The sequence below is a fragment of the Manduca sexta genome, chromosome 5 (assembly GCF_014839805.1).
Source record: "Manduca sexta isolate Smith_Timp_Sample1 chromosome 5, JHU_Msex_v1.0, whole genome shotgun sequence".
Taxonomy (NCBI): domain Eukaryota; kingdom Metazoa; phylum Arthropoda; class Insecta; order Lepidoptera; family Sphingidae; genus Manduca; species Manduca sexta.
The window spans coordinates 290,691-314,581 of record NC_051119.1 but is presented as its reverse complement, the minus strand read 5'-3'; the positions used below and the strand labels follow the sequence as shown (position 1 = coordinate 314,581).

The window sequence follows — 23,891 nt, the reverse complement described above, 5'->3', positions numbered from 1 at the left end:
CACCCTGAATTTTGATCCTGCAACCTTCGGCTCGGCAGATCGTTTCATTCCCAAATTGGCTATCACACACACGCATACCCACACATCATCATCATGCATTTAGCCTCGAAAGGGTAAGCAAAGGTGCAACAAGGGTACCCGCTTTTCGCCAAGTGTGTTCCGTCCCATGATGTGACAGGGGGCGAACTTATCGCCATATCGGGCACAAATTCCAGACTCCAGGCTGATACTGAGCAGATATACCCAAATATCACCTTGACCGACGCGGGATGCGAACCCAAGATCTCAGAGCGCTGCCGTACCGCGCATTCAATACAACTACGTCATCGAAGCAGGTATCGAGGCTATCATGTCAAAAATAATGTTAGGGAGTTTTTAACCAACATTAGTTATGTAACGGCGTAAAGGTTGACGCCACTGAAGAGGAACAGACGGCTACGTTCCTCTTTGTAAGGGGAAGATCTCCAGTCCATCCATCTAGCGTGATTGCTGTGCGTTATCACTATAATTGTGTCAATACCATATCAATCTTCTCGTAGTTCCATTGATGTTGACAAGATGGTGGTAAACACTAATTGTACCGCCACACTTGCATGATCGATAGTGTCATATCAAGTGTTTTATGCAAGTGCGTGCCTTTTTTATAAGATCTCTCGACAATATATTGTCTGTATTTGCATAAGATAATATTGCAAGCATGCATGTGACGTATCATATCTGGTTGTTTATGCATCAAAAATAATATAATTTTAATACTAGACGATGGTTGCGAGTTCGCTCGCTCCTCACTACAAAAGTCCATTAAACACTACCAATTCATACCACCACGTGTTCGACGTCAGCGCCATAGGGACTGATTCTGGGCCGCCCATATCCATCGGACTCCTGCGACCCTCATCAGGTGGTCGGTCCATGTCGTTTGCCTACGCTGCGTCTCCCGGTTCGTGGTCGCCACTCCAGAAATTTTCCGTTCCAAAGGCCATCACTTCTAAGAGCTATGTGTCCTGCCCACTGCCACTTGAGTTTCGCAACTCTATGGGCTATGTTGGTTACTTTGGTTCTCCTGCGGATCTCTTCATTTCCAAGCATAGCCCTCCCCATTGCCTTCTGGGAGACCTTAAGTCTTCTGATAAAGCCCATAGTGAGCGACCACGTCTCAGTTCCATATGTCATCACTGGCAACACACACTGGTCAAAGACTTTCGTCTTGAGACATTGCAGTATTCGGGACGAGAAGATGTGTCAACTGCCCAGAGGTAATCATCTTTCGTTAGTCGACATTCTATTAAACCCCACTTCACTTACATAATGATACTAATATTAGCATGATTATGTGTTATATTAATCATTTTTGTTGATAAATACATAAACATCATATTTTCCTTATTAGTTCAGATCCGTATTTGACTACAAACAGACGAACACTTGTACACACACCAGTTAATCGAAAATGTTTCATATGCACTTTGCTTTTAATATAAGGCTTAAAGTTCCCGTGTTGTTTCAAACTCTCTCATGATGTATTCGTGGCTGGTGCTTGGCTTGGTGGCGGCGGCGGCAGGGTACGACTATAGGTCGGACCCCGAAATCTACCACGATAAGTGGTGGGGACCTGAGAGCATTAAAGAAGACACCAGCATCAGACCCTTCAAGGTCGAATGGAAGAAGGAGGTAATTACACAATTCATCAACTAAAGAATAAATTGGATGTCGCAAATTACCATTGGCATTAATTAAGTGGCTTAATATAGTCCTGAACAATATCTCTCGCTTGTTGGAGGAGACAATTTTTGGCCCACCTTAATAATTTTTGAATAGTTGATTCTCTTTTTTCTTTTTATTTAGTTCTATATCTTGTTCCACTATCTCGTTCCCCTGTTTCTGTGTAATCAGTCTTCTTCTTTCCATTTCTGCTTTTCTTTATTAAATTAAATAACTTTTTCGTAACTACTTCTCTGATTTGAGCCACCATAGAGGTCAAGGAATGCGTGTTCTACTAGCGTTGAAGAAGGTATAGTTCTTTAGTCAATATCACACAAAGGTTTGGATAACACGCAAATTAAAAAATAATTTCCACTACAATCGAAAGGCAATTAAGTCTGGAATCAGTTAGTAACAATAACCCAGTAGCTGGCGAAGTAGTCGTTGTCGGACTTTTCTTCATGATTTGAAGTTAATCATTGATCTAAAAGTCCATTATATATTTAGACCATAAAATGTGAACTTCCAGATGGTTGAAGACTTACTATACAGGCTAAATAACAGGCGTCCAATGACTCCTCCGCTGAAAGGCACCAACTATAACTACGGCCTGAACACAGACACGATGAGCTACTGGCTGGACTACTGGGCGAGCAACTACAACTTCACGACGCGGGAAGAGTACTTGAACCAGTATCCACAGTTCTTAACAAACATCCAGGGTCTAAAAATCCACTTTATCTGGATCAAACCGGAGGTAAGCAGTTTCCGGAGGGCTGAGTTGTTATGCCAATTGATTAACCGTCTATTTTTTCTGATATGGTATCAATCTATAATAATTTCTTATGTTTACGCGAATGCTAGATATTAAAACGAAACAATTTTTCGCATTTTATTATGGTTTTAATATTTTAGTTTTCTAAACTTTTTTGACTTTGCAGACTTTGTGGTCGTTTCGTTGCGGTCTTTTGCAGTCTCCCCCGTGAGCACGTAGGCTGCAAAGTCTTCAAAACGTCAGGCGAATACTAATATATTAAAACCGCGCTAAATTTCGAAAAATGGTTTAATTTTAATATGGTATTAATCTTCATAACTTGCTCAATATAAGAAGTTTAAGAGTCTTTAGAAATGTATTATTAATTAACACCAAAAAATCATCATCATCAGTCCATTGCAGTCCACTGCTGGACATAGGCTTCTTCAAGGTAGAGCCTAGACTGCTACTTTATGCGTCCAGTCGCTGCCCTCTTGTGTAAGTCGTACGTTTGCCAAGCCGTGGTTTCTTATCTAGAATCTGCTTGCCCAGCGTGGCGATGAGGACATAACCTCCAATGAAAAAAAATCATGTGATTTTATTTACTAGGTCCCTAAAGGTAAATACAGCATTCCACTTCTGATGCTGCACGGGTACCCAGGGTCCGTGCGCGAGTTCTACGACGTTATTGATGACATCATCAAGCCCACTGGCCGGGACTTCGTGGTCGAAGTCGTGATCCCTAGCTTTCCTGGATTCGGTTACTCAGATGTAAGACATTTTATTGCATATTACTGGTTTTGCCGGAATTGTTAATATTTTAAACTGCCTCAGTGGCGTGCCTATATTGCGCGTGCAGTTCGAGAACTCTCTGAGATTCCTGATTCAAATTCTGGGTTGGCCAAATTATATTGGATTTTCTGTTCTATCAGCCTTAATTAATAGTTAACAAGCAAAATCGGATATAGTCCCTTTGATTTGGAATTTAATTAATATAATTTGCACATTTTACTTAAATTTGGTAAATATCTATAGAAATTATGAAAGTAACATCAAATTATAAAATTTTTGACAATTTAAATGAAGTTTATAACAAAATATTGTTAGACTTCAAAGATGTAAAATCATACATAACTTTTCCAGGCTACCAACTACCCAGGACTCGGTACTGCAGAGATGGCGTTCATATTCGAGAAACTGATGACCAGATTGGGTCACGAGCGGTTCTACGTCCACGGGGGAGACGCGGGGGCTGTCATAGGAAATAACTTGGCCACCTTCTTCCCTGAAGTAATGGTTTTTTTCTCTGCCCTTATTTTAAGTGTGGAATCGTTGCATTAGACATTATCAATTTAATTGCATAATCGATTTATGAATAAGCATGTTTACAACTGCAGTCGTGACATCGTCGACTCTGTAAAATTCAATCAAGGGCATAATATTTATTTTAAAGAATCCGTGTAGCATCTTGATCTATCATTGATTCAAAATTAGCATCGCCTAATCTCCAACCCCTTACGCTAATGATTATATAGTGACTAAATTTAATTTAAAAATGTTTAGCATAAACATCACAATATGGCCATTATAATTACGCCGTTGTATACCTTAGTACAATGTCTTCTTATAAAAGAGAGATCAAACCAGTAAATGGATTAGTTGGTAATTGATTATCACCCCCATAACCATCGCTAATAACAGAGGAATTGTCAATGTGTTTGAAACAAATAACTTGTATAACCCGATTTTTCTGCTCATTATCAGGCAGGAATTTGTGTCCAATATGTGGGTAGGCTCGCCTCCTATTACATCATGGCATTGAATACAGATGGCGAAAAGTGGGTAAACTAAACATCTCAGTCTACCCATTAAGGAGTACAAGTTGTGTCTATATTAAGCTCAATGTCTTTTTCCAGAAAGTTCTAGGTTACCACTCGACCATGGCTGTGGCGACGACAGATGAAGCACTGTCTCTCATCACCGCGGGGTCGGTGTACCCGGCGACCCTCATGCCAGCCGACCTGATCAGCCGCTTGTACCCGTTGAAGAACACGTTGCAGTACCTCGCGCAGGACTTCGGCTACTTCCACATACACACTGCTAAACCTGATGCTATTGGTGTGTAAATACCAGCCCTGTATTATGTAGTCCTTTAATTCTGGGGACAGGTATTTATTACTGAAAGGTTTTAGTTTTTATTGCTTTGAATGATGACCCAAGCTTGCCGTTCGTCTGATGAGAAGCGATATGATCGCCCATTATTGTTTGGTATTCCACTGCGCTGGCCACCCTGACACATGAGATGTTAAGTCTTATTATGTCCAGTAATTACACTGGCTACAAAGTCCTTTAAACCAGAACACAACAGTGACTACACACTGCTGCTTGGCGGAAAAAATAGAAATTGCGGTGGTACCTACCCAGGCGGACTCTCACATCTAAGAGACCTACCACCAGTAGAAGTCTTAGTACCACGTTATACTTTCTTACTTTCATATTAAGTCCTGGATTAAAGTCAGGATAAATTTTATCCCAAAGAAGAGCACTGTGGGAAAAGATTTTCAATTTACTTGAATAGCAATAATCCGAGTTTTTAAAACGAATGTGGGTGGGTCTTGTTAGGTAATCTGTTAAGGAAATGTCGCATTCACGCGAATATATTTTTTAAAGCATAACATCAGCGGAAAATATTATTTCATCTAGAATGTAGAGTACTAAAATCGTAGATTGAGAATCAAGTTCTACCGTAGTTTATTAATTATTCAGAGGTTCTTGTTTCTATTAAAAAACAAACCTTTGTTAATCTTACGAAATCCGTAACATTTATTCTTGACCGTCCACAGGATTGTGCGTCGGCGAAACTCCCACGAGTCTCCTGGGCTGGTTCCTGCATTTGTTCTCTATATTTAGCAGGAGAACTAACGGCGACAATCCCATGGGAGGGCTGGAGATATACTCCCGCGACCAGATCATTGACAACCTTATGATCTACTGGGACACTGAGACAGCCACCACCTCCATCAGAATGTATGCGGAAACCATCAATTTGAGGAATCTCCGCTCAGGATATTTCAGGTAAGGAACACAATTACAATTTACTTGGTCTTTCATATGTGAGGGTCCGCCCGGGTAAATACTACTGCAATGTCTCTTTCTGCCAAACAACAGAGTGTAGTCACTGTGGGGATATTGCTTCATCTCTTTCTTTCGCACGCGTCATAATTCCCGATGACGTCAAATGTGGGTATTGCGTCTCATTTCAGTTACTTGTTAATTACCTCTTCCATGGAAATTCAAAGACTTATAACTTGTTTATTTTATTCCGAATTTTAATAATTCCTTCTGTGTTATAATTTATATAACGAATAATTTTAATAGTAAAGAACGAAAATAAGTCCTGTGCCCTATTACGTAACTGTTTTTAGACGTGGATCCCACAAGTATTAAAACCTTACAAACTTCCAGAGTTCCCACGCCAGTTCCGACTATCGCTGTGCAAGCTCTGGGCGAGATATTTTACATGCCTCCAGCAGCTCTGAACACCAAGTTCACCAACCTTGTGGCGGTGGACGTCCTCGACGACTACGGACACTTCCTTGCTTTGGAACAGCCGAAAATCTTTGTGGAGTTGCTGCTCAGTGGTCTACAGAGGATCATCCAGTTCAGCAAACAGAACATGTAGAGTATTGTAGCTTTATTTGTGGGCGTGTTTTACTCCTTGTGTCGATATAGTTGATTGTATCTACACCTAAGTAATTAGCAAGTATTCTCATGTAAGTGACTTTTATTGTCTTTTCTTTTTTGAGAATAAAATTCTTTAAACGCATGTAGGAACACTTAACCTAATGTTATATATTATAATCTTACCTATTGTACTATTATATAAACACCAAAAATATCAAGGGCGTATACTTAATTTTCGATTTTAATTAAATAACAATGATAATGTTATCCTTATATATACAGACCCACATCTAATCTCGAGCTTTCTCTACTGCGGAGAATCTTCTTCGATTACTCTTTGAGTCCTTTCAATATATAGAATTATCTATATTATTGTACCTATGTTTACGTTAATTCAACTTTTAATAATAATGTTTTTTTTAGGAATGGAGATGCAGAAGGCGGCAACTATGTTTAGTTTGAGCATTAAATTGTATACTTAAGGAATATTTCTAGAAAGAAATGAATTTAATTTGAAAGTGTCCTATGTTTTTCCCAGGTTCTCACACTATCTTCATTATAAAATTTCATCGAAAACCGTTCGTTAGTGCTTTCAACCAATTAAAAAAAAAGTAGGAGATTATTAATTCGAAGTGTATTTATTTTATTTATTTATTTGGTAACACCAACGTAACGTTCATTAACACATAATTAATTACTATAACAACGTTAATAGTAATCTAAAGCTAAATGTCGTTACAATCTGAGGCGTACACGGCATGCATATGTTTATATCATCAGAACTCGGTCATTTCTGAACCGATTTGGAAATATATTTTTCTTGTAGTTTGCTTGTAAAACTGAAAAACTAGAATAATTAAGACGTCCAAACAAACGAAATTACGAATTTTTCTTTCTTGTGACGTTTTTAGATATTTTTTGCGTTGGGTTTGTTTGAGTCTCTTCTTACATAGTTATAAATATAGAATCACGCCTTTTCCCCTTTTCAGGAATAGGCAGAGGTGGAACAACTCAGTGTGATTGTCATATTGTAAGTGAAACACAACTACGTCATCAATAAAAACGCAAAAAGCAAAAATTAAAAAAAAAATGAACTAACTTAGTCACCTTTGCAAAATTGGTAACCAGTTTATGTCTGTTATGTGAAATTGTTTCATGCTTTGTAAGTGGTTTTTGAAAGCGGCTTAATTTTTTGTATTTTTATATTAGTTTATCGTGGTCAGACAGGCAAACAAAGGCGGCGGGAGATTTTTTTTCAAAATATATTTTTAGGAGATTTTTAATAATAATATCAGCCCTGCATTATATACTTGCCCACTGCTGAGCACGAGCCTCCTCTACTACTGAGAGGGATTAGGCCTTAGTCTACCACGCTGGGCTAGTGCGAATTGGTATACTTCACACACCTTCGAAATTCCTATAGAAGAACTTCTCAGATGTGCAGGTTTCTTCACGATGTTTTCCTTCACCGTTAAAGCAAGCGATAATTAACAAAGAATACACACATATTTTTTTTAGAAAAATCAGAGGTGTGTGCACTTGGAATTTGAACCTGCGAACATTCATCTCGGCAGTCCGTTCCACAAGCCATTTATAGCGGAACCTATATGGCGGAAAACCTTTTTTAAGAAAGCGAAGTCGCAAGCAGATGCTAGTTTCTTACATAAATGAACGAAGAGATGAAGAAGCTCGTCGTAGACAGTCGTCTTGTTTTATTGCAATTGAATGACGAAACGAGCATGCCGCTCGCCTGATGGTCACCGTTACCATCCATAAACCGTAGCAACACAACACAGAACTCCGAATTACAAGTATTGCGCGGCGCTACATTGTCATACAGACAATATGACTTCTTTGAGTTTTATAATATTCAGTCATTACGCTGGCGCCTAGTGAATAAAAGTGTTTGCTATGCTCGATAAACAAATATACGGAAATAATAGACAAAGTTACATTTTATTAGGCACCGACTTCAAAATTTCGGCCACGGCAGCCATTCTCAACGGAGGAGATATTATAGTGCACAAGTGTGTGCGCAATACACAAGCACTCTCTGTTCCTTTATTCATATAGTCCAGTAAGACGGCAATCCGACCTGACCGGAGAGAGATCAGGCGCAGGACCAACGGCTTTACGTGCTTTCCGAGGCACGGGGGTATCACACCGCCAACTTCCTAACTCCGAGCTGCGACTGAATAATTTTTAAAATAGAAAAACCCAGCCACACAATTATTTTGGACCGTCTCGGGATTCGAACCCAGGTCCTCAGCGCAGTAGTCATACTTACCGTGTATGATTACAACTACGCCGCCAATGCAGTAGGGTATTTAGTATAATATATATGTCAGCGTGAAACTGTTTACTTGGTTATTTTTTTACATGACCAGTAAAGTACCACCGGTCTATATTTATTTATTCAATTATTGAAAAACTTATTTACTTCAATAACAATTTACTGCATAGCAACACTAGCGAAATACACAATGTTCTCGGTTCGAGCGTCCAAACAAGACTGCTGAAGACTCAACAAGACTCCTACAAGACTGCTCCAAGACTCCAACCAGACTGAGCTCTCGGCGTTCGGCCGGTCCTTATATTGACAGCAGTCGACCTCCCTCCTTTTCTAATACTTCCTCGATGTAATGATAGATGGCGCCACTATCGCTCCGGAAATTCACCAGTGCTGCGGCGCAATCTATACCTGTTATGTAAAATTATTTTTTGGACTTTAGGGATTTTTGGAGTCGGTTTATTTTTCAATTTTTTTTTTAGTTATATGGATTATCCTAGGATTCCCAACTTCTATTTTACCTGTTTAGGGATAAATTATGAAAAAAAATCGCTCCTACCGGATTTTATTTTTTTATGCAATTTGTAAATTGTTTACGAAATACTTGCATTTGAATGAGGATTTATTATTAAAATAATGCCGCTTTTAATATACTAAATGCACAACGAAACAAAACTGATGCTACGTAGCGTAGCATAAAAATAATTACTATTTCATTAAAAAGAAATCGTCACATACTGCTCTAAACAATTAGGGGAACAAACGTTATATCCATATATCCACTAATAATAAGAAAATAATTATATAATATACAGGTTACTGACAATTGCCTAGGTGGCGTAGTTGTACCGCATGCGCAGTACGGCAGCGCTCTTAGGTCGTAGGTTCGAATCCCGGGTCGGTCAAAGTGATATTTGGATTTTTCCGCTCAGTATCAGCCCGGGGTTTGGAATTTGTGCTGGATATGGTGAAAAGACTCGCCCCCTATCACATCATGGGACGGAACACTTAGCTAATAGTGGGTGCTCTCGTTGCGCCTCTGCATACGTCTTCAGAGATAAATGCGTGATGTGTGCGTGGTTACTAATAAATTATTAAAAGGCGACCGAAATACACTTTTGTTAGTGTCGCGGAGAAGTGTTTTATGGTTATGTTGGGCTCACCAACCTTATGATGCGATCTTGAGCGGCTTAGATAAATGGATGATCGGGCTATCGCCGGGCCCTTTATTATACCAACTAAAACACGGTGATGGCCTTTGTTGCGTAGCCGAACGGAGAGACAAGTGAAACGATTGCTTGCTAATGACAAACTGTTTAATGCATGACAGTAGGAGCGGGGCGCAGCCACATAACTACAATACGTAGGTACATACACCACATTCCCTCCCCAACAGTTCCCGAAACTTCAATTTACTATATTAACTACAATATAATATTACTATCTAATACCCTAGAAAAATCTCTTATAATCTATTGTCGGAATATTCCGCAAGAGCCTAGACGTATGTCTTGAGGACGTTGAAGGTTCTTCTGGAACGGTAGGATCCTCTGACGGCGAATTACTATTGTTGTCGTAGTTGGTCTGACTGGTTGCCTCGGTAGTCGAGGCGGCCTCGTCGAGGCCAGGCTCTGGACTCGATGTTTCTTGTGTTTCTGGTCGAGGGCTGCCACTCGTCTCCCCTCCGCCTCAACTCGTTGGCTGCTTCCGTCCTCCACGTCGTTCCCGTCTTGTAAGTCAACGTACTCAGGTTTGGAAATGCGATCACACATTTCAATACCATATCTATATAGTACTAATTGATTTTTGTGTTTCTTTATATGTGCGAGTGACAAATTGTCTTTCACTAGGTACATAACTTTACCTAAGCGTTTTAAAACTGTACCATTACGCCAACAAAATGTATTCATGTTTTTAAATTTTTATACAATATTTGATCCCCACTAACGAAAGTTTGATTATTTTTCCCGCCATAATTTCTACTCTGTAAACACTGTTTAGATTTCACATTATGAGTAAGCGATGTGGAAGCCGGCGACGCTGTTTTTATAGGGTTAATCAAATCTAAATGTGATCGGAGGTTTTTCCAAAAACAAGTTGAGACGGTGAAACCCCGGTAACCGAATGTATTGAATTCCGGTAGTCAAAAGATATTTTAGTAACATACGTTTGCCATCCCTGCTGCTGTTTGTACTTAAAGACTACATTTAATACCTTTTTTGACAATTTTCACGTAGCTTTCGGCTTGACCGTTGCTAGCGGGATGATATGCTGGTGACGTTATGTGTGAAATTCCATTGGATAAACAAAACTTTTGAAATTCTTGTGACACGAAAGCCAGCCCATTATCACTGACTATTGTATGTGGCACACCAAAACGCGACATAAAGAATATGAAGTAGTCGTGTTACCCATATCGTAAACTTCCACCCACTTAGAGTATGCATCAACAATGACTAGATAGTTGCGATTGTTTATAGGGCCCAGTAAATCTATATGAACACGATAAAAGGGTTGGGGAGGGAAAGGCCAGGGGGCCAAAGGGGCGCGGGGTGGCGTCGGACGCAATTGAGTGCATATACTACATGCGCCAATCATTTTTTCTATTTCACTATCTATCCCGGGAAACCAAAAACGCGACCGGGCCTCCGCTTTAGTTTTTACAATCCCTAAGTGTGACTTATGGAGCTCCGCTAAGATTTTGTGACGAAGCCTCTCCGGAATTACTATTTTATGCCCACGCATCACACAGCCATTTTCACAGGAAAGCTGCGTTCGGCACATGTGATAAGGTTTAATTTGCAAGCTACCTACTTTTTTTGGCCAGCCCTTTGAAATATATTTAATAACTTTATTCAAAACCATATCTTTCTTGGTTTCGTCCCGTAGAACTTCTATAGTAATCAGTGAGGTTCCGTCGATTACGAAATTAACATATGACGCGCGATCTTCGATATCGGCACCATGTATTCTTTCCTCCCTATGCACGGAGGTCGCCTGAGATAGTGTACCAGTGACAGGCAAGTAAGCACGAGACAAAAAATCAGCACAGTTGTTTCCGCTACGTATATATTCAATTGTATAGTTATATGCGCTAAGGAACATTGCGTACCTTTGTAGACGGTTCGCTGATATCTCTGGTATACCCCGATATGGCCCGAATATAACAATAAGCGGTTTATGATCCGTTCTTAAAACAAATGGGCGGGATCTGCCATATAAATACTGGTGAAATCGTCTCACCCCGAAGATAATTGCTGTGGCTTCTTTTTGAATTTGCGAATATCGTTTCTCGGCCGCGTTTAATGTCCGAGAAGCGAACGAAATAGGCCGTTCTGTACCATCCTCGCATTTTGCGACAAGATTGCACCTAACCCATACGGGGATGCATCGACCGTCAAAATAATTTGCGCGTCAGGATCGTAATGAGCCAGTACTTGATCCGACGCCAGTATGGATTTTATCCTGCAAAAAGCATCATTATGTAATTTATGCCAAGACCATTTGGTTCCTTTTTCAGCAGGTCATATAAGGGACTAAGTATACTTGAAGCGCTGGGAACAAAGTTTCGGTAATAGTTAACAAGCCCTAAAAATGATTGCAACTTATGTATATCGCTTGGCGCCGGGGCATCTAATATCGCTTTAACTTTATCGCCGGATTTCTTCAGACCATGTCTATCTATCACATACCCTAGATAACTGATTTCATTTTGAAAGAAAACACATTTTTCTTTCTGTAACACCAGACCCGCATTTTGCAGTCTTTGTAGAACTATTTGCAGTCTTTTTAAATGCAATTCAGTACTATCGGCTGTTACTAAAATGTCGTCAAGCAAACATAACACTCCGTCCAACCCGGATAAAATCGTATCCATCGCCTTTTGAAAGATAGCAGGCGCGCTCGCTGAACCAAATACCATGCGCGTGTACTTAAATAATCCGCGGTGGGTATTAATACAGGTCAAACGTTGCGACTCCTCGTCTAGCACAAATTGATTGTAGGCCATAGAAAGATCTAATTTTGAAAATTGTAAGCCTCCGTGCAATTTAGAAAACAACTCATGGATGGTTGGCAGCGGGTATTGTTCTACAATTAAATGCTTGTTTATAGAACATGAATAATCTACACACAGCCTAATCGAACCATTCCGCTTCAACACAGGGACTATGGGTGATGCATACTCTGCGTGGTCTGTAGGCTTTAAGATTCCTAAGCCGACTAACCTATCAATTTCTTTGTCTATTTTATCCCGCAGCGCAAATGCGATGGGACGGGCTTTAAAGAAAACCGGTTTGGCGTTATCTTTTAATTGTAATTTCACTTGGTATTTATTAAATTTCCCTAGCTTGTCTGAAAATAATTGAGGGAATTGGGTTTGGAGTTCGTTGACTACTGTAATGGAAGTGTTAAGGAAATTACACGGTAACAACTGCAACTTAAATAATGATAAAAGTCCCTGCCTAATAACGGTGGCCCGCCGTCGCGGACAACATACACTTCGAGTTTATGAGTTTCCCGCAAGTACGTTATTGGTAACTGAATGACCCCAATAGATTTCATTTGGTTACCTGTGTAAGATAGAAGTTGTTTATCGGATTTCGAAACTTTAAAATTACTAAAATATCTTTTATAAGTGTTTTCATTAATGACGGTTACCGCGGATCCGCTGTCAATTTCAAATTGAATACCTATATTGCCTACAAACACGCATACCGTCATGGGCTCGCCGCGCAATGTCCGAATATTATAACACTTACCATCGTCGCCTGCATCCACATCAACTACCCCCATGTGATTCACATTTTTGCACATTTTACGTAAATGCCCTTTTTTGTTGCACTTATTGCATTTAAATTTAGCAAAACGACACTGAGCACTTTTGTGATTTGTACGACCACACACTGCACAATTTTCCGTGATGGAACCGCTACAATCTTCGCGATTACGACCTTGCGTAATCTTGAACAGCTGATCGACTTGCTGACCGGTAGTCGCCGAGGCGGTCGCGCCGGCCCGAGCGCACCGAACACTGTCTGCAATTTCCACTGCTTTCGCCAGGGTTAACGACTCCGTTGACTGAGCGAACAGCTTATCCCTCTCGGGACCTATTAGCAACCCAATGACGAAACGATCTCGTAACGCCTCTTCTATGTTACTGAATCCACAGTCCGCCGATAGTCCCCGAAGCCTTGCCGCCCATTGCTGGTGACTTTCACCTGGTTGCTGGGTCGCTGTATGGAATTTATGCCGCTCACCAAACCCATTTCGTTTAGGCGTGAAATGGGCATCTAATAGTGATATGATGTCTTCATAGGGCAATTCCTGCAATTCTTTAGGCAAGGCGAGATCCGCAGCGAGCTTGTAGGTCCCGTCCGTGAGTGTTGTCAGTAGCACTGCACGCCTCTTCGTCCCTGTAGGGTCCGATATATCCGTAATATTGTTCGCTATGAACCATTGTATGATTCGGTTTTTACACGGCTTCCAATCTTGAATACAATGGTCGAAATTAGGCAAAATTCCGCAAAAGGTCATTTTACTATTTTTTTTTTTATTATGTGGGTACTCGTCGCCAATGTTGCGTAGCCGAACGGAGAGACAAGTGAAACGATTGCTTGCTAATGACAAACTGTTTAATGCATGACAGTAGGAGCGGGGCGCAGCCACATAACTACAATACGTAGGTACATACACCATGGCCTTCTTTAGCCCATTAGAGACAGCTGCGTGGCTCCTCAAACAAAAAATGGCTAGCTATCGACCAATGGCATAGAGTTAAATTTTCCAAAAGGGAACACAACGTATTTGTATTTACAATATGCTTAAATGCGGTTCGCAACTCGTTCGATGATAATCATATTTAACATAAATTATGAAAGGGAAGCCGGTAGGAATCAGGTTAAGGACCCTACTCCATTATTGTTGACCGTTCTTCAGCCTAGAATCGCTGTTCTGCCACTGTGAGAGGCTCAGAAAGACGCATTTGCCGTAAATGGTAGACCAAGTCCATCAGCAATGTTGTCGTCCATCGTGGGGGTCACAAGGCCCTTAATTTTACGAAATGTAATATGGATCAGACGTCTCTTACGACAGGCAGGAGGTACCGTTGGTATTTTCCAGATGTCTGTAATCCGCAGAGCGAGAGACGGCGGTCACTCGGCGACGATTCATGTACCTTCTTTTATTTTTCGTGTTTTATTGATCACATTAAATATATTTTAGAGTCGGAGCTTTTAAAATATTGTCTACAGTAAGTAAATTCGCGAACAAATGTACAAAAGTAAGTTAAGTATTCAATTTATATTAATCGACTATAAAATGTATTTAATGTGTATATCTACAAATCTATTAACACAAATAACAAAGTATGTTACGTTGCTCGTATAAAATGTGCAATATATCCGAATAATGTAAAACATATTTTTGGTTTCAGTGGTTTTTGATAGTTTAATACAGATTATTTCTTCGCAATTTAGATAAAATACTTTAAGACGTTCAACAATATCATCCATTTTGTGTTGACTTTTACATTACTCTAAAAAAAATGAACACCTGTGCATACCGGAAGAAATTAATTTGCTATGGATATAAAAGGCGCTGATGCGTGCGAGGAGTCGCAAACTCTATCATGATGCATTCGTGGCTGGTACTGGGCTTGGTGGTGGCGGCGGCGGCGGCCGGGTACGACTATAGGTCGCAGCCTGATCTCTACTACGACACGTGGTGGGGACCCGAGGGCAAGGAGGAAGACACCACCATCAGACCCTTTAGGATCGAATGGGATAAGAAGGTAGATGTTTCAGTTTGGCGATGATTAGTCAACTTGCATTAAAAATTATGGGAATGGCGGCCCAATTGCCAAAGGTGGGTTCGCCACTAGTATAAAAGGCCACTGTCTGGGCTTCATGAGTGATCTCTGACTAATCAAGTAATAAAAAACATCAGTGAAAGTTTGCACTCTCGTATTTAAGTCGTTTGAAGTAATAGATTCTCTGCAGTTTACGTTTAACTTTGTAATTTTCCCAGGATATAGATGATCTGGTCTACAGATTGAAGAACAGGCGCGAATTCGTACCTTCCCTAGACGATTCTGCATACCGTTATGGAGTGAACACTCACACCTTCGGCTTCTGGCTGGACTACTGGGCGAACGACTATAACTTCACTGCCCGGGAACAGTACCTAAACCAGTATCCTCAATTTAAGACCGACATCCAGGGTCTGGGTATACACTTCATCTGGATCAAACCTGAGGTAAGTGACTTCTGGGAAGTTGGAGTAATTGACGATTACTATTTCGTGTTCTTTTTGAATTAAAACGAGATAAAACATTGCGGAAAGGTACTACTAGTAAGTGACGGTAGTTTAATTGCTTTTTAAAATTCTCAGATATAAGTAATCACTTCAAATTAGTTATATTTAGACTGAAAATATATGTTTAACTTATAAGATATTTTATTTATTCACACAGGTATAATAAGTCTTATCTTATGATTGATAGAACTAAGTAAAAGGCTTGGAGTGTAGTGTGAGAAGTTTCTTTAAAAACATATTATATATTTATTGATAGCCTTCGTGGCACATTTGCTTAACACAATTATAATATATACTATTTAATCCACTCCACCTAATAAATTTATTCGCTAATGTATTCCAATTATAGACAAATATTTATTACCAGTAGTTTAGATAAGTCCCATTTCAATTCGAGGATTGTAGCTATTTGTATCTAGGTACCGGAAGGCAAAATCAACATCCCGGTGCTGATGCTGCACGGATTCCCAGGGTCAGTCCGTGAGTTTTATGACGCCATCAAGGAAATTCAGAAGGCTACTGAAAACAAAAACTTCGTCCTTGAACTGATCATCCCCAGTCTCCCTGGATTTGGTTATTCAGACGTAAGCATATACTTGTATTGCATTTATTTTGGCAGAAAAGTATCTAGGCCTCATAGTAAGTAATAACCACCATTCTAGAATATATGTATCCGCTTGGATACCGACCGTCGCCCCCAAGGTGAAAAACCCACTACCATGGACTGTTAAGGGTTTCACGTCCTAGGATCAGTCTGCGTATATGGTTTCAAAGTGGCTAGCATAATTGTCTTGATTGGCGAGTAATTAAATCATCTCTCGTCACTGAATACTCTCTGTGGAAATCATTCCATTTCACATTAGGTAGTAGTGACATCATATTGTTGTGCCCGTCTATAAAAAAGAAACTGCATTAATAGGCCAGCGTGGTGGTAAGCCCTCTTAGTAGTAAAGGAGATCCGTGCCCAGCAGTGGAACAACATATAACACAAGGTCAGTACTATAATTTTATAATATATTCTGCATTCACTGATGGATTTTTCTTAACAGTACTCCAACAAAGAGGGCCTGGGTGCTGCTGAAATGGCATTTATATACAAGAACCTTATGAACAGATTGGGACACGAGAAGTACTTTATGCAGGGAGGAGATTGGGGATCACTCATCACAGCCAACATGGCCACCTTCTTCCCAGATGTAAGACGCCAATGACATTTTTATTAGTCCTTTCCTTGACGCTCTCATTCTGGTCGGTTTGACTACATGATTTGTCATGTTTCCAAAATAAATAAAGAATATTTAGGTGTTATCTAATCCCCTTTTTGCTTCGATATAAATAATATCTAAAAACCCGTTTCTCGTGTTATGAACTGCTTAAAGTCCACGTGCAAAATATTACTACCAAGAGCCTTCACTGCTATTTTTGTTGTAGGAAATCATCGGTTACCATAACAACATGGGTGTGGCCTTGACCGACGCCGCATTCAGCATGATGTCGATAGCATCTTTAAATCCCTCGTCGATAATGTCATGTGACGTTGTTAACCGCCTGTATCCCCTCAAAAATACCTTCGAACAACTCACTAGAGATTCTGGGTATTTCCACGTTCACGCAACGAAGCCTGATACTCTTGGTAAGACTCTTTATTTTGACTCAGTAGTGGCTAAACTAAGCCTCAAAGTGTACATGTGAAAATGCAAATATTATCGACAAACGTTGCCTTGAAGATTTTTAATATTAAGCCTAACTTAACAGTTTTCCATCTCTTAACACTTCACGAAGTGTTACACAGGCCAAGGCGGGACTAGCCAATATTTTCACCATGTGCATTGTATTCTCAACCAAAACCCAGCAGGAGCACCACCAATGAAAACATTTAACTTCTTTGTCATCATCATCAACCACAAGAAGTTCATTGAGGTTTATTATCCAAGTTCCAGGTGGACTTGCCAAAAGTGGTTTGTATCCATCATGTTCCTTCGACCTTTATCACATCTGCCCATTTTCTGTGTCTACCCATCTACCTTCTTACCAGCAATATTTTCGTTGTTCAGGTATCTCGGTAAGCGACTCGCCCACCGCTCTAATGGCGTGGCTTTTCCAGCAAGTATCCATTTGCACCCGCAAGGCCAACTACGACGACCCTGAAGGCGGCCTGCATCGCTACAGGCCAGAGCAACTTCTCGATAACCTCATGTTCTACTGGATGCCCAACAAAGGGCCCACCTCTTTCAGGATCTACTCCAATACTTTTAATCTCAGGAACTATCATTTAGGTTATCTCAAGTGAGTTATAAGGATAGATTTATTTTTATTATAGCAAAGTGACTACCTGGTTTCGCTAATAGAATATTCGTCCTGATAGCGACTGTACACGAGGAGGGAAACCCGTATGGGGTCTAATGAAAGTGTATCACGTTCCGAGATCAGCCTGTATATATCCGATTAAATATGCCGAGGTAGTTGTGTAAACTGGCGAGAGACATCTGTCATCAGTCGACATTCATTCTGGACCCTACTTCGCTCGCCATCAACTGTAGTTGCGTCACTTTGCTGCACCTGTAAAAAAAAACTAGCGTTAAATAAAGTCCTTACAATATCATCAGTGGCTGTATCTCTTGATGATTGGTACTATTATGCTTTGCCTACTTGAAGAACTCTTATTTAATGAAGTACGGCACGCAACAGATATCTACTGAAACGCTATAGATTTACATTATTCGCAAGCTACCTTATGGAATATAATGGAATTGTGAAATGGCAAAGTGAAACGAATACACCTCAACGGAAACTTTATTTTGACGTATAATATGGTTGATTTCTTTTCCCTCCGTTGCCATTGTGTAATATTCTTTATTAATACTTATATACAATATGATTCTGATATTGTTCGCAGTGTAACAACAACAGTACCTACTGTAGTAGTCCAAGCATCAGACGAGATCTTCTACATGCCTCCTAGTATGTTGAAAACCAAGTTCTCCAACTTGCTTGCCGTGGACGTGCTCAACGATTACGGACATTTCCTCGCCTTCGAGGTGCCTGACGTCTTCGCCAGTAACTTCGTGAGCGCCGTCCAGAGGATCCTTGCCTTCAATAACCAGAATATGTAAAAAAAATATTATTATACCCAGGTAATGTTAGGTATTTCGACAAACCACTTTACTAAGGCTCTCGTAGGAGAAAGTCCTAATAAATTGGGACAGAAGTTAGGTCTCACTGCGATATTTATATCTGCGAAGAAACAATATCTGCACTATCACACAGTTAAGTGTGTATGGTTGCCAAAATCACGTTAAGGTCTATAAGGGCTCGCGAACATCTGCCTTTCTTCTCCCCTCTGCCCATCCTAATATAGTTCATTCTCCTTTCCTCACACTTCCTTTCCATCCTATCCCCATTCCCTAGGCATTGCCGTGGTTGCTTAGCACAGGGATTGTCTCTACGCCGTTTGCAGGATACCTCTGGTGAATACAACAGCGGCTCCCCAAAAAAATCTGCTCTATTGTGATCTAATTTTACCATTAAAGGAAGTGTGATAGGCATTATAAGACTTATGGCCTATTTCAAGTTTCATTCAATCAATTATCGTATGAAACAGCTTATGTAGTACACACTATTCATTTTGTTATTTATTTGGGCACATAAAGTAATGGAGTTTTCAGCTCAATCAATCAATTTATAGCTTTCCACAATTGTTAAAATATAGGTTTACATGAAGAAACCTACATAACCTTGGACCCCGCAGGGCACGGCAACATGATAAATTATTATTTATTTCTTTTTTTTTAGCCTAATAGTCTAGAGCCCATGTTGTTTCCGATAAGTGAAAAAAGGATAGCCTTTCCTTACATGGGACCCAATATAGCTAGGGATCGTTGAGAGATTTTTTTGCGCCGCTTCTTCTTTACAGCAATAACGTTTCGAAGCGGTGATAGATTCATTGCGAGTTGAAAGAGCTTGTGAAAGATTATTTGAATTAAAAAAAAATGAGTTTAGTCGATATATAGATGTAATACTCTGCCTACAGGTGTGATGATATGTACGTATTCTCTCTGGGCGAATTTATATAATTATTCCCCTGTATATTTTCAGGAATGTTCGTCAAGATAAGCAGGATTTCCGTGCGAACAAACTTTCGAACATAAGGCAACTTGTACGCGAAAGAATTAATTCAATTCGTCATAAAATGAGTAACTACGAGAACAATGAAAATCCTTTTATGTATTAATTGTAATAAATTGTTTTTAATGATATTGTTTGTTTTTATGTCAACCTATCCATATTGTGCTAAGGTGTTGTCTCTGAAGTTAGACAATATTAAAGTTTATATAATAAAAATCCCATTAAAAATATAAATGTGTAAGTAGGAGCCAAGTTCAAAATTAAGAATATGCATGATTGTTGATTTCGCTGACCAAAATGTTAAGACCTAAATGAAATGAAATTTATTTAGAACTAGCTTTTGCTCGCGGCTCCGCCCGCGTTATAAAGTTTTTCAGGCTAAAGTTTTCCATTTTAAAAGTAGTAGTTTCGCGGGAGCCTATGTTCTTCCCAGGGTTTCAAACTGTCTCCATACCAAATATTAACCTAATACGTTGGCTAGTAATTGAGAATAAGACGTTCACGCAAACGGATCCAGCGGGGACTTTGTTTTATAATATATTATTTTAGAACTTTTTAAGAGGAATAATCCCGACATACATCATTGTTGCATAACTTTAACCGTTTACGCAGCGCACGCAACGGAAGCTCTCAAAACTAATAAATTGTCCCCGTATTTGTAACATGTTTCATTACTGCTCCGCTCCTATTGGTCATAGCGTGATGATATACAGCCTATAGCACCCACAAATAAAGGGCTATCCAACACAAAACGAATTTTTCAGTTCAAACTGGTAGTTCCTAAGATTAGCCATTACTGCTCCGCTCCTATTGGTCATAGCGTGATGATATATAACTTAGAGCACTCCACGAACAAAGGGCTATCCAACGCAAAAATATTTTTCAGTTTGGACCGGTAGTTCCAGAGATTAGCCATTGCTGCTTCGCTCCTATTGGGTATAGCGTGATGATATATAGCCTATAGCAATCCACAAATAAAGGGCTATCCAACGCAAAAAGAATTTTTCAGTTTGGACCGATAGTTCCTAAGATTAGTAAACAAATATAATGAGAAAGCTTCGAACTGCTAAGCTATCGGAAGTTACACGTGTCATTGTGAGTCAACCATAAAAGATAGACATATGCTGTCGTGGGATATTTTTACATAATTTTAAGGAGAACATTTCCGTCATACATGATTTCTATGTAGCTTTAACCATTAAGGTTGCACGCGACGGAAACTTAAAATGGAGTAACTTCTCCCGTTTTCCCAACATTTCCTTCACTGCTCTGCTCCTATTAATTGTAGCGTGATGAAAAGTATACTATAACCAGCACAGGAGTATGACAAATAATGGTACCAAGTTTCGTTAAAATCCGTCGAGTAGTTTTCGGTTCGATAACGGGTATACAGACAGACAGACAGACAGACAGACAGACAGACAGACAAAAATTTTACTAATTGCATTTTTGGCATCAGTATCGATCCCTAATCACCCCCTGATAGTTATTTTGGAAATATATTTCATGTACAGAATTGACCTCTCTACAGATTTATTATAAGTATAGATAACATGTTACCATAATATATTTCTTTTTTATTTGTTACGAACTGACCCGACAGACGTTATCCCGTCTTAACTATGAATTTGCAGCGCGCATTCTGACAGTTATATAAAATTAATATTTTCGTTAAATTTTCTAATTTTCACTATTTAAAAAAATATATATATATTGAAATCGGTCCAGCCGTTCACGCGTGATGGCATGACCAAGGGAAATAGGGAATTACCTACACAAAATCTATACTTATAATAAATCTGTAGAGAAGTCAATTCTGTACATGAAATATATTTCAAAAATAACTATCAGGGGGTGATTAGGGATCGATACTGATGCCAAAAATGCAATTAATAAAATTTTTGTCTGTCTGTCTGTCTGTCTGTCTGTATAACCGTTATAGAAACAAAAACTACTCGACGGATTTTAACGAAACTTGGTACAATTATTTTTCATACTCCTGTGCTGGTTATAGTATACTTTTCATCACGCTACAATTAATAGGAGCAGAGCAGTGAAGGGAAATGTTGGGAAAACGGGAGAAGTTACTCCATTATTTAAGTTTCCGTCGCGTGTGCAACCTTAATGGTTAAAGCTACATAGAAATCATGTATGACGGAAATGTTCTCCTTAAAATTATGTAAAAATATCCCACGACAGCATATGTCTATCTTTTATGGTTGACTCACAATGACACGTGTAACTTCCGATAGCTTAGCAGTTCGAAGCTTTCTCATTATATTTGTTTACTAATCTTAGGAACTATCGGTCCAAACTGAAAAATTCTTTTTGCGTTGGATAGCCCTTTATTTGTGGATTGCTATAGGCTATATATCATCACGCTATACCCAATAGGAGCGAAGCAGCAATGGCTAATCTCTGGAACTACCGGTCCAAACTGAAAAATATTTTTGCGTTGGATAGCCCTTTGTTCGTGGAGTGCTCTAAGTTATATATCATCACGCTATGACCAATAGGAGCGGAGCAGTAATGGCTAATCTTAGGAACTACCAGTTTGAACTGAAAAATTCGTTTTGTGTTGGATAGCCCTTTATTTGTGGGGTGCTACAGGCTGTATATCATCACGCTATGACCAATAGGAGCGGAGCAGTAATGAAACATGTTACAAATACGGGGACAATTTATTAGTTTTGAGAGCTTCCGTTGCGTGCGCTGCGTAAACGGTTAAAGTTATGCAACAATGATGTATGTCGGGATTATTCCTCTTAAAAGTTCTAAAAAATATATTATAAAACAAAGTCCCCGCTGCATCCGTTTGCCTGAACGTCTTAAACTCAAAAACTACCCAACGTATTAAGATAAAATTTGGTATGGAGACAGTTTGAAACCCTGGGAAGAACATAGGCTCCCGGGAAACTACTACTTTTATAATGGAAAACTTTAGCCTGAAAAACTTTATAACGCGGGCGGAGCCGCGAGCAAAAGCTAGTATAAAATAAATTTCCTTTCTTTTCTCTGTTTATCGCTACGGTCACTTGGGGGGAGAGTGGAATAGTTATGTTGGTTTCACTGGTCTTACGGTCCAATGTCGACACTCGGGAGTATAGCATCCGAGCGAACATTGGACCGAGTCCCTAACCCCTGTATACCCTATACCGGCATACTAACCAGAATTCGCAGTAGGTTTCTCCAACGCATACAAGACAGTCGCAGGGTATGCTGTTACAGTGAGATAGCTGCGCAGAACCGTCTCTGCGCTCTACCGTATTGCAGCACCACTCTTATTGAGGGGGAATGAGATGCCCCCGTACGCTAAAAGACGCCTAAGGCGTCTACGACTTCGGGAGACCGACTATTTGTATTGTCGTCTACCTCGGAGTTACTGTAGTCGAACGAGCAGCCTCCCATTGCTCGCCCCGTGATTATCTTTAAGCTCCAATTAGTTGCTTCTTCCGATAGACAAGGGATATCGTGGCGGTATTATGTAGATGGCCCGAGCTACAGGGCGCGGGGCAGCTGTCAGTCGTCTACCTGGCGCCTCCTTTGTCTCCTCTGGCTGTGAGCGGGATTGCTCTGCTCACAATCCCGGCACTCTCCTTCCACAAAATAACACACTCGCAGTAGGAGGAGCTCGCCATGAACTTCAGCCGCCGACCGTGGAGAAAACCATGGCCGGCAGCGAAAGGTCTCCTCGGACGACTGCTCTATGATCGTCGCGTTGTCGATCCTAGGCTGGGCACTCCTCGAGAGTGTATTAAACCGTGTGCTCGCGACCGTTGCCAGAATGGTGGCAAACGGACGTCTCCTCTTTTCCGACCCGACACAGAAACCAGTCAAAATACCCGTGGCCCATCATCACGCCATCAAAACCAACTTACAGTGGTTGCAACTCAATACATGAATAATCTTTGAACATCACAATGTAAACCGTTCTCGATGAAGAGCCACAAACATATCCTTAATAGTTTCCACCCAGTGATCAACGTGGTGTCTAGAGCCCGCTTGGGGCGTAATTTCGTATCT

General features: G+C 40.1%; 2 protein-coding genes across 3 annotated transcripts; both read left to right on the top strand.

Moving 5' to 3' along the window:
- The first annotated feature begins 1,472 nt into the window (after window positions 1-1,472).
- On the top strand, window positions 1,473-6,657 carry LOC115449287 (juvenile hormone epoxide hydrolase). Its single transcript, XM_030177067.2, has 8 exons — window positions 1,473-1,671; window positions 2,231-2,458; window positions 3,065-3,226; window positions 3,599-3,745; window positions 4,372-4,573; window positions 5,299-5,530; window positions 5,921-6,133; window positions 6,563-6,657. Exons 1-8 carry the CDS (start codon window positions 1,516-1,518, stop codon window positions 6,594-6,596), a joined length of 1,374 nt encoding a protein of 457 aa, XP_030032927.1. The 5' UTR covers window positions 1,473-1,515; the 3' UTR covers window positions 6,597-6,657.
- Window positions 6,658-15,027: 8,370 nt separating this feature from the next.
- LOC115449283 (juvenile hormone epoxide hydrolase) lies at window positions 15,028-19,999 on the top strand. 2 transcript variants are annotated; one of them, XM_030177062.2, is made up of 8 exons: window positions 15,028-15,219; window positions 15,456-15,683; window positions 16,163-16,327; window positions 16,793-16,939; window positions 17,175-17,376; window positions 17,798-18,029; window positions 18,640-18,852; window positions 19,839-19,999. In XM_030177062.2, the coding sequence occupies exons 1-8, from the start codon at window positions 15,058-15,060 to the stop codon at window positions 19,972-19,974; spliced, it is 1,485 nt and encodes a 494-aa protein (XP_030032922.2). In that variant the 5' UTR covers window positions 15,028-15,057; the 3' UTR covers window positions 19,975-19,999. The 2 variants fall into 2 exon arrangements, with proteins under 2 accessions (XP_030032922.2, XP_030032923.1); XM_030177063.2 differs by having other exon boundaries at window positions 18,640-18,877.
- Window positions 20,000-23,891: the final 3,892 nt, after the last annotated feature.

What these genes read in the sequence shown, in the direction of transcription:
- LOC115449283 (XM_030177062.2), top strand. Translation starts at nt 15,058, where the DNA reads ATGATGCATTCGTGGCTGGTACTGGGCTTGGTGGTGGCGGCGGCGGCG. An exon ending in GGATCGAATGGGATAAGAAG is followed by an intron (nt 15,220 to 15,455) that starts GTAGATGTTTCA and finishes TAATTTTCCCAG; the next exon opens with GATATAGATGATCTGGTCTA. An exon ending in TCATCTGGATCAAACCTGAG is followed by an intron (nt 15,684 to 16,162) that starts GTAAGTGACTTC and finishes ATTTGTATCTAG; the next exon opens with GTACCGGAAGGCAAAATCAA.
- LOC115449287 (XM_030177067.2), top strand. Translation starts at nt 1,516, where the DNA reads ATGATGTATTCGTGGCTGGTGCTTGGCTTGGTGGCGGCGGCGGCAGGG. An exon ending in TGCTAAACCTGATGCTATTG is followed by an intron (nt 4,574 to 5,298) that starts GTGTGTAAATAC and finishes GACCGTCCACAG; the next exon opens with GATTGTGCGTCGGCGAAACT. An exon ending in CTCCGCTCAGGATATTTCAG is followed by an intron (nt 5,531 to 5,920) that starts GTAAGGAACACA and finishes ACAAACTTCCAG; the next exon opens with AGTTCCCACGCCAGTTCCGA.